The sequence below is a fragment of the Protopterus annectens genome, chromosome 8.part0 (genome assembly GCF_019279795.1).
Source record: "Protopterus annectens isolate FY-2018-M chromosome 8.part0, PAN1.0, whole genome shotgun sequence".
Lineage (NCBI taxonomy): Eukaryota > Metazoa > Chordata > Ceratodontiformes > Protopteridae > Protopterus > Protopterus annectens.
The window spans coordinates 232,472,967-232,484,076 of record NC_056741.1 but is presented as its reverse complement, the minus strand read 5'-3'; the positions used below and the strand labels follow the sequence as shown (position 1 = coordinate 232,484,076).

The following is an 11,110-nucleotide window of genomic DNA, read 5'->3' as shown; positions in this document are numbered from 1 at the left end:
TTCTTTCAGCCATGCATGTCTTCTTATCACTGTGCCAGTCATGGCTGATCTAAATGAAGCCTCCAGTGCATCATAGCCACATTTTAAGGAATGGTTACTAACTTGTTGTATGTTATTTATCATTTCTAATACATATTTCTTGTCTAAAGATTCATCAGAGGATACTTTTTTAGTTAACTGATCAAGCATAAACTCTTGGTATTGGATCATGTGAAATTGACAGTTTAAAGCTCTAGCTGAGAGAGTAGCAGAGGTGTAAACTTTTTTCCCCCCATCTGTCTAAGGACCTGGATTCCCTTTCTGAAGGAATAGGGTTTTTCGCTGTGGTCGAAGCTACTGCCTTAGGCCCCTGGGAAATAGTTTCGGAGTCTGCCAGAGGGGCCTTGTATAGGTGGTGATGAGTGTCAGGTACCCTGTAATATCTATCAGGTTTGGCAGGGGCTGGAGGTAAAGAATCAGGAGCAGTGCAGACATCATTAAATGCGTCATCCACAACAGGTAAAACAGGAGGTATAGCTAAGGGCCTATGTTGTGGTAAGTGTAGAAAAGTCCTAAGCCTTTTTCTTGAGTCTGAGAAATCTTGTCCCTGCTATTGGAATTGTTCTCTCATGGCATGCAAGGTTTCCCCAAAGGAAAACTCCTCTGGTGGAGAGGCAGCTGGAATGGATTCTTCAGCATCGGAGTCTTCATATGTAGAAAAAGGGTCCTCTGGCTGTTCTGAAATGTCGGAGTCATCCGCAGAAGCCTCAGAGGACACTGGCTCGGGGGGCTCTGTCCTAGGTCTCTTTTCAGGGGGCTGAGAGGCCCTGTCTGGGTGAAATTGGGATCCCCTAATTAAGGATATTAAATCTTCTGCCAGAGTAAGCATTTGTGAACTAGAAGTGGGCCTGTGTGAGGGAGGTTTAACAGGCACTGACTTAGCAGATTTGGCTGCTTTGGCCCTGGCAAAGGCCTTGATAGACATGGCTGCAGGGGGTCTAGCAGCACCACGTGCTGGGGTAGAGACATCCAAAGGGATGGTGTCTGATAAATCAGTAGAAACCACGGTTGTAGGCAAAATTTCTGAGGCCGATTCAGGTAAGGTAGCAGGAGCCTCAGTAGTAGCCATGGATTCGGCTGGAGATTGACCAGTTTTCTCGGTTTCGGCCGAAACCGAGACACTCGCGGCTTGCTTCACCGTGGTTTCGGCCGAAACCGTGGACCGCGAGTGTCGGTCTTTTTCCTTGCGTTTTTTTAATAATTTGGGTAGTCGGAGGGTCCGACGGCATAATGTACGCAAAGTCTGAGCCGAAAAACTGTTCAGCAAACTCCGACCGACGCCTTAGCGTTCGTCGGTTGAAGGAAGCGCAGGCCGAACAGGCTGCTACGTCGTGGTCTGGGCCTAAGCAAGGCAAACAGTAAGAGTGGAAATCTTTATGAGGTATTTGTTTCCCACAAGTTAAACAGTTATTGACTTTTTCTGACATCGGCTGAGGCAAGAAAGAGTCCCAACGGGTACTTAGCTTTTTAGAAGTCTTCGAAGTAGTATTTGGTAGTAGTAATCTCTGGATCTGACCGACCGGCACTTGCGAACAGCTTCTGCTTCGGGCGCCACTCGGCAAGAAAGACAGAGGAAAATGGCGTCGGCTGATGCCTTTATACCCGAAGACCAGCAGAGATGACGTCGGGTGAAGTGCGACATCAGCCGAAGCCGGACTCAGACTTTGGAATCCGGCCGACCGAAGGGCTGCCTGACGACAGGACAACCCAGTTGTTATGACTGCAGATGCATCCATGAAGGACATCCTCTAATTAAAGAGACAAGATCCTCTGCAAGGCTGAGGATCTGAGAACTAGAAGGTCTGTGAGAGGTAGTCTTGAGAGGCAAAGCTTTAGCCCTGGAAAAAGCCTTAATAGACATGGAAGCAAGGGGTCTGGCTGCACCACGTGCAGGGGTAGATTTGTCCAAAGGAATGGTGTCGGACATTTCCTGGACACTGGTTTCAGTAGGTAGCTCAGTAGCCGACTCAGCCGGGCCTCCAGGGCCACGGTGGTCGGTTGAGTGGATTCGGTTAAAGGAAGTACCGAGGACTCTGTTTCGGCCAAAACCGAGACACTCGCGGTAGGCCTAACCGTGAAACCGCAGGCCGCGAGTGTCGGTCCTTGTCCTTCCGTTTTTTCACCAAATGCGATGTCGGAGTCTCCAACGGCATCTTATATGTAAAATTAGCCCCAAAGAATTCCTCTGCAAACTCCAACCGACGTCTAAGAATTCGTCGGTTGAAGGAAGCACAGGCTGAACAGGCAGAGATGTCGTGGTCTGGGCCTAAGCAAGGGAGGCAGTAAGAGTGGGAATCCTTATGAGGTATTTGTTTCCCACAAGTTAAACAATTATTTACTTTATCTGACATCGGCTGAGGCAAGAAAGAGTCCCCAACGGGGTACTTAGCTTTTTCAAAGTCTTCGGTAGCAATCACAGGATCTGACCGACCGGCACTTGTGAACTGCTTCTGCTTCGGGCACCGCGCTGCAAGAAAGACAGAGGAAAATGGCGTCGGCTGATGCTTTTATACCAGAGACGCTCTGACGTCGGGGAAAGTGCGACATCAGCCGAGGCCAGACCCAGACTTTGGAATCCGGCCGACCGAAGTGCTGCCTGAGGCAGGACAACCCATATGTTATGACTGCAGATGCATCCTTGAAGGACATCAGCTTAGGAAGCAGAAAAAATCTTATGAAAGTGGATCTAGCCGTTGAGATCCAGTAGGGAGTCACAAACTGTGTACCAACTACAGCTTTAAAAATGCAATCACTTACAGCACCAGGTGCTGCTCATGACTGCCACCAAAGCAAGGAGAATGATTATTAACTGACATTTCATTTTCATAAGATAAAATTCTGTAAGTTATATCCATGGCGATAAAATCCAAATTGCTTAATTTCATGTCTTTTTGATAATTCCAACATTTATCATCATCTATATAACCAAGTAAAATAAACAGATTAAATAAATAGATTACAAATTAAGCAGTAACACAGCAAACATTTTAATATAAAAACTCAAATTAATACTAAATGACTGAGTTATTTCAGACGTGATATTTCATGAAATATTTGTTTTTGCCCTTATACAAGCAGTCAAAATTTAGACCCTTCCAGAAAAATGTAAAGACTGTGGCATTCATCATTACCTGTGCTAGGTGGTTTCTGTGCTGGCATCTCTGTAATCTGGTTTGGTAACTGTGATCCATTGGCAAAGGGCATGTTACTTTCCCACCTGGTGGGGGTGGAAGAAGACCAAGGCCACCTGCCACTTGCAGGCCGGGATTTTGAAGCACCATCCTTCTTCTTCATGTTCTGTGTAAACAAAAACGACACCAAGCTGAACACTGTTCAAAACATTCACTTTAGTAGCAGAGTCAGACTACCTCCTACCATAACAGTTGTTACTGCCCTGCCAGACTAACTCTCAATGAAGCTATCAGATCTGTACAATTCAGAAATGTAGAAGTTCAAAATAGCAGCAGCACTGCAGAAAACACCACTTTTAATCAACATTTTTGAATATTAAACTGTGGCACACTGAAAAGTGTATTCACAAAAGTACAGTTTTGTACCTATCATAAATGTAGATGTCCGATAGGTATGCATCTGCAGTCCTTACATATGGGTTGTCCTGCCTCAGGCAGCCCTTCGGTCGGCCGGATTCCAAAGTCTGGGTCCGGCGTCGGCTGATGTCGCCCTTTCCCCGACGTCAGAGCACCTGGGGTATAAAAGAGTCAGCCGACGCCATCTTCCTCAGTTTTTCTTGCCCCAGATGCCAGGTGCCCTCTAAGGAAGGCTAAATTTGGAGAAATGCAAAATATTCCAAACATGCACAGTAATAAAAAACAAATACACCATAATAGATAACCCCAGCTAGCTATAAGAGGGATAAGTACCCAAGAAATACCACAGAGGGGAAGGAGGGAGGGAAAACCTGACTGCAGATGCATACCTATCGGACATCTACATTTATGGTAGGTACAAAACTGTACTATGTCCTTCAAGGATGCATCTGCAGTCCTTACATATGGGTAGAATACCACAGCCAAGCTGGGGGTGGTAGGATCTAAGAAAATGATGGTGTAGCTAAAATGCCCTGCAGGACTGCCGTAGCAAAGCCTGCTCTGGATCTGGAATATAGGGGCAAATTGTAATGCTTGGAAAATGTATGCACGGAGCTCCATGTAGCAGCTTCTAAAATGTCCTTGGTAGCCACCCCTCTTAAAAAGGCTGTGGAGGTGGCTGTGGCTCTGATGGAATGAGGCCTGATGTTAGCTGGCACAGCTTTCCCATAAGAGTAGCAGAATCGAATGCAATTTCCTATCCATTTTGAAATTGTTTGGAAATTGCTTTGCCTTGGATGCCTGCAGCATATGCTACCAACAGCTGGTCAGTTTTTCTGAAAGTCTTAGTTCTGTCCAAGTAGTAGCGTAACTGTCTGTGAATGTCCAGGGTATGCAGAAGTTTTTCTCCCTTGTTTTGCGGATCTGGAAAGAAGATAGGCAGGTGAATAGCTTGGTTCAATGAGACCCTGGATACCACCTTTGGCATGAATGAAGGATTGGTTCTCAAGGAGACTCTGTCCTGATGAAAAATAAGAAATGGTTGTACTGCCATGAGTGCCTGCAATTCAGATACTCTTCTTGCTGAGGTTATGGCCAGAAGGAAGGCAGTCTTCAAGACAGGAACTGTAACTCTGAAGATGCTGCTGGTTCAAAGGGAGGTAGAGTCAACTTTTCCAACATGAAGTTAAGGTCCCATGTAGGCACTGGTGGTTTTCTTGGAGGATTGATGTTTTTAATTCCTCTTAGAAACTGCCTTAGGAGAGGATGAGAGAAGACAGGTGGATCAGTATTGTATTCTGCTGAAATTGCTGAAGCATGAATTTTTATGGAAGAGTAAGAAAGGCCATTGTGGAGCATTTCTGCCAAGTATTCCAGGATATGTGCCATGCTCATCACTGTGGCCATCTAGGCCCTTTGCGGTGCTCCAAGTGTGGAATCTTTTCCATTTTGCTGAATATGCCTTTCTCGTGGAAGGTCTGCGAGCTTCCATAATGATATCCTTCACTCTCTTGGATAGCTTTTCCTGGTGAGGAGTCAAGGTATTCTCCAGGCTGTCAGCTGCAGGGTTTTCAGGCTGGAGTGCAGAGTTTTGTAACTGTGCTGTCAGAAGGAGTGGCCATTGTGGTAGAGGCCACGGTTTCGTGTGTGACAGGCATCGTAACAGTGGGTACCAGTGCTGCCTTGGCCAGTCCGAGGCTATTAGAATCACTTTTGGCTGCTCTGTCCTGATTTTCAGTAAGACCCTGGTCATTAGTGGAAGAGGTGGGAATGCATATACTGTTAAGAGTATTCCAGCTGAAAGAGAGGGCGTCCACTTTCCATGCTTGTGGGTGGTATGTCCTTGAACAGAATTTCTTCAGTTGATTGTGGATGGAGGCAAAAAGATCTATGTCCGGCCTTCCCCAAAATTGTGTTATCTGAAGGAAGATGTCTGGGTGTAGCATCCATTCGTGTGGATCCATGGTATTTCTGCTTAAGCTGTCCGCCAGTATATTGTCTTTTCCTGGCACAAACTGGGCTTGCAGCTCTATATTGAGTTTTAGGGAAAGTTCCCAAAGATTCATTGCTAGTCTGCAAAGAGGGTAGGAATGGGTACCTCCTTGCTTGTTTATGTACCACATAACTGTGGTATTGTCTGTCCTTATTAGCAGGTGGCCTGGATGTGGAAAGTGCTTGAAGGCCTCGATTGCATGTATCACTGCCAGCATTTCCTTTCGGTTTATGTGCATGCACAATTCTTTGAGACCATAGTCCTTGGATGCATCTGTCCTCCATGTGTGCTCCCCATCCATGGTCTGAAGCGTCCGAGGTAATGGTTTGGCTGGTTACTGGTTTGCTGAAAGGCAGACCCCTGTTTGACTGGCTTGCTTGGGCCCACCACAGGAATTCCTTTTGAAGGCATGGAATGAGTGGTATCAAAGTTTCTAGGCTGTGATTGTGCTGAGACCATAAACTCCTTAGGTACCATTGTAGTTTTCTCATATGCAGCCTTGCTTGCGGAATCAGAAGAATGCACGATGCCATGTAACCCAGGGCCTGCAGGATTTTCCTTGCAGTCATCTGAGTTTGTTTGGTCAGATTTTTGAAGTAATCCGGTAGTTGTCTGTTTTTCTTCTGTGAGAAAAGCCATTTGGGTGGTTGTATCTAGTTCCGCACCCAGAAAAGTTATTCTTTGGGATGGTACAAGTCTTGACTTGTGAATGTTGACTGTGTATCCCAAGGCCTGCAGAAGGCGGATGGCATAATTCAAATGTTTTTCCAAAGTTTGTTGGCTGTCCGCTTGTATAAGGCAGTCGTCCAGATACGGGTATATTTGAATCCCCTGAAGTCTGCAGTGTGCAATTACTGATGCCAGGCATTTCGTGAATACTCTGGGCGCAGTAGATAAGCCAAAGGGCAATGCTGAGAATTGATAATGCTCTGAACCTGCAAGAAATCTGAGGTGTCTTCTGCAACTTTGTCTGATAGGGACATGCAGGTATGCCTCCTTGAGGTCTAGAGTTACCAGCCAAGACCCCTTTGCCCAGCATGGGAAGGAGTTGCTGTAGGGTCAGCATTTTGAATTTTGGCACAATGAGATAAGTATTGAGTGCGGACAAATCGAGAACAGGCCTCCATTGTTTTTCTTTTCTTGGGACAAGGAATAGTCTGGAATAAAATCCTTGGCCTTGTTCTGGAAGAGGAACCTTTTCTATAGCTTTCATTTGCAATAGGTTGGCAATTTGTTTTACAGCCTCTGCCCTTTGATTAGGTGGCAGGTTTGGCATTACTTTTCTTTTTGGCAATGTATGGAAATGGAACCTGTATCCTTTGTCTATTATTTGCAGTGTCCATTTGTCCCTTGTAATACTGTGCCAATTTCTTGAGAATAAAGACAATTTTCCGCCCAAAGGTGCTTCTAATTGAGCCCTGGTGGGCGGGATCAAGGTGAAGTCATTGAGTCTGTCCTTGTGCAGCAGTTGTTGGTCCTGCACTACCTCACTGGTTAGGAGGCTGCCACTGACGTCCTCTGTAGGAGCCTCTAGCTTGCCCTCTACCTCTGGCACGCCTGTTCTTGTCTCTCTGATATCTCTCTTCCGGAAAAGACCAATTCTTAGAAGGCCAATTTCTGCTGAATCTTGGTGGTTGTACCTGGAGGAAATCTTTGACTGTTTGTACAGATTTAGCCTTTTCCTCAAATTTCTTTAAGACCTCCTGAGCAGTGGAGCCAAATAACTTTTGCTTTTCTAGTGGAGCATCCAGAAGCTTAGCCTTAACATGATCTGGCAGAGATTGTTCCTTCAGCCACGCATGTCTACATATGACTGCACCTGTCATTGCTGACCTACATGAAGCTTCCAATGCATCATAACCACACTGCAAGAAATGGTTGCTAACCTGTTGTGAATTATGTACCAGATCCTGAAGTGACTTACGGTCTAGGGGTTCAGGAGAAGACAGCTTTTTCTGCAATTCACCCAACAAATACTCTTGGTACTGTATCATATGAAATTGACAATTTAAAGCCCTCATAGACAGAGTGGAAGAAGTATACACTTTTTTACCCCCATCTCTCTAAAGCCCTGGACTCCTTTCAGAGGGGAGTGGATTTTTAGTAGTGGCAGCTGCAACCCCTTTAGGACCCTGGGAAATAGTTTCTGGGTCAGCAGAGTGGGCCTTGTAAAGGAAATTATGTGAGTTCGGGACCCTCAGCAGAGTGGGCCTTGTAAAGGAAATTATGTGAGTTCGGGACCCTGTAGTACCTATCTGGTTTAACAGGAGCCAGAGGAAGGGTGTCAAGGGTAGTGCTAGACTTGAATACACATCAATGACACTTAAAACAGGAGGAATAGCCAAAGGTCTATGCCGAGGTAAATGAAGAAAAGTCCTTAATCTTTTCCTGGAATCGGAGAAATCCTGGCCCTGCCGTTGGAAATGCTCTCTCATGGAGTGAAGGGTCTCCCCAAAGGACAGCTCTTCAGGAGGGGAGGCAGAGGGAATGGATTCCTCTGCATCAGAATCCTCGTAGGCCGTGAAGGCCTCCTCCTGGTAATCTGATAGAGCAGAGCCATCAGAGGCCTCATCAGAGGACTGAGGATCAGCGGACTCAGCCCTGGGCCTTTTGTCTAGAGGGTGTTGAGAGCCCCTGTCCGGATGAGGCTGGGATCCCCTGATTAAGGAAATAAGATCCTCAGCCAAACTTAGTATCTGTGAACCTGTAGTGGATCCCTGAGAAATAGTCTTGGGAGGCAGAGTTTTTTGTTGCTTAGCAGCTTTAGCCCTAGTGAATGCTTTAATGGACATGGATGCAGGGGGCCTGGCTGCTCCACGTGCTGGGGTAGTCTTGTCTAAGGGAATGTCGTCGGTAGTTTCCTGAACACCGGTTTCCGAGGGAAAATCCATAACAGACTCGGAAGAAGCCTCCGGGGCCGAGGCTGTCTGTTGTACCGTTTCCACGGTCGCAAGTACCAAGGACTCTGTTTCAGCAGAGACCGAGACACTCGCGGTAGGCCTAGGTGTGGTTTCAGCCGAAACCACGGTCCGCGTGTGTCGGTCCTTGTCCTTCCGTTTTTTGGTTAAATGAGAAGTCGGAGTCTCCAGCGGCATTTTATAAGAAAAACTAGCCCCAAAAAATTCCTCTGCAAACTCCGACCGACGCCTAAGAGTGCGTCGATTAAAGGAGGCACAGGCAGTACAGGCCGAGACGTCGTGGTCTGGGCCTAGGCAAGGGAGGCAGTAGGAATGGAAATCCTTATGAGATATGTTTCCCACAAGTCAAGCAATTATTAACTTTAAGCGTTTGATCCGACATCGGCTGAGGCAAGAAAGAGTCCCCAACGGGGTACTTAGCTTTTTGAAGTCTTCGGTAACTGAATTTACAGGAGCTGGCCGACCGGCACTTGCGAACTGCTTCTGCTTCGGGCACCACGCGGCAAGAAAGACTGAGGAAGATGGCGTCGGCTGACTCTTTTATACCCCAGGCGCTCTGACGTCAGGGAAAGGGCGACATCAGCCGGTGCCGGACCCAGACTTTGGAATCAGGACAACCTATATGTAAGGACTGCAGATGCATCCTTGAAGGACATCAGGATGCCAACCAATCCAAAAGTAACTTTCTCCCTTTGGAGGCTTCATTCCCCATAATTTACAGAATTAACCCTGACATCACTTCACCTTCAGGCAAAGGTAAAACTGACCTCACCTACCTCCTCTGAAGTAAATTTTGCCACACATACTGTTGAACAAATTTGGTCATCCTATAATTTTTTTTTTTTTTTTAACATAACTCATGCCCATGAACTCACTATCAAGCCATCTTGCTCATATAGCTGACTGGTGTTTTTCTTCCACAGGTCACCGTCTGCCGTGATGGTGCTCAACATACTGAAAAAAACCCTTTCTTCTGGATTAAAAAAATACACACATCTCTAATATATCTAGGTCTATATACACACATACACACACAGATGTTAGCTGTATGAAATACTCAACATTTCTGAAAGGTCATCCCACAAATGCAATTTCGTGTTACTGCTCATTCAGGATCAGCTGGCATAGGTCTCACACAGATATGTTAAGTTGCATCATATTTTTTTCTTTCACTGAGACATTTGTAACTTCAGCAAATTCTTCAATGCAATAAATGAAAAACAAAGCAAAAATATAACTACAACATACAAACCTAAAGCCAGCAGTCTACACAAAGTGCTCAAGAGTATCTGAATGCAAATACAACAGAGTAAGCTTACAGTGCTGCAAGCATCTCTCCCTCAAAGATCAACTAACCTTCCTCTCACGGAAAAGGATTAGTGGATACAGCTAATCCTTTCCAGCAATCTAACATCTACAGGATCATTCCAGTGAAACCCAGATTATGAGAAAGCACCATACAGCCTTCTCGGTTTTCCTCACACCTGCTTTATCAGTTTACTGGATAATTTCTGGGTCTCAGTGTTTATTTTATGGATTAACGCTAAACCTAGACTGTTTTCGAAAGAAGGTTTATACATCTGTGATCCTATGGGCATTAGGACTATTAAGTGTCTGAGTCGTAAGTTGTACAAACTGGGAAACATCAGGGAATAACTAAACAATCTGGCTGAAGGCTCTGCCAAGGTTTTCCTAAAATATATTAAGACTGCTGTGAAAGTCGGTATTTGCAAGCTTATGTACTTTACAGTAACAGATAGCCCACTTACCATAAATATATGTCCATATGGATTTTTTTGGTCACCATACTCAAAGTGCAGAAAGTACAACTGTGTACACTTACCATATATGTAGATGTTAGAGTGTATTCATGGTTGAAGTCATAACATTTGGGTTATCTGCTTGCAATAGCCCTCAGTCGGCCTGATTATCAAAGTCTTGGGTCCTGCGTCGGTTGCTGTCTCATCCTCCATGACATCAGGGGTATAAAGCATGCAGCCGACGCCATTACATCATTTATTCTTGCCCCAGATGTCAGGTGCCCCCATAATGTGAAGCAATTATATAAACAAAGTTACACCTCCAACAGAAAAGCAAATGCACCAAAAAGCTTTAACCATAGAAAGCAAGAATAGAGGTATAGCCAATAGAAGTCGGGGGGCTGGAGGGAGGATAATTAGGACTGCAACAGTGAATACACTCTGCCATCTACATTTATGTAAGTGTACACAACTGTACTATCTTCTTAGTGTTTCACTGTTGCAGTCATCACATTTGGATAGATTCCCAAAGCTAAGGATGGGGGGAGGAAATTAGATAGCATTAGGACCAGCTACAAGGCCCTGCAAGACTGCAGTGGCAAAGCCAGCTCTGGATTTAGAGAAAACTGGCAAATGGTGATGCTTGTTGAAGGTGTGTACAGAACTCCAGGGAACAGCTTCTAGGATGTCTCTTGTAGGGACACCTCTGAGAAAGGCTGTAGAAGTAGATGCAGCCCTGGTTGAATGTGGTCTTATTCCCTGTGGGGTAGGTTTTCCATGGTACTTATAGCAGAAATAAATGCAATGGACTATCCATTTAGAAATGGTTTGCTTTGAAATGGCCTTCCCCTC

At 45.5% G+C, this 11,110-nt stretch overlaps 1 protein-coding gene across 1 annotated transcript in view; it reads right to left on the bottom strand.

Moving 5' to 3' along the window:
• Positions 1 to 2,792: 2,792 nt before the first annotated feature.
• The window catches only part of LOC122808199 (adaptin ear-binding coat-associated protein 1-like), a 477,147-nt gene continuing 468,829 nt past the window's right edge, over positions 2,793 to 11,110 (bottom strand). The window contains exons 6-7 of the mRNA XM_044079168.1: positions 3,171 to 3,336; positions 2,793 to 2,956 (exon numbers count right to left, since the gene is read on the bottom strand). Coding sequence (XP_043935103.1) covers positions 2,793 to 2,956; positions 3,171 to 3,336 — 330 coding nt within the window. The remainder of the gene's footprint in view (positions 2,957 to 3,170; positions 3,337 to 11,110) is intronic.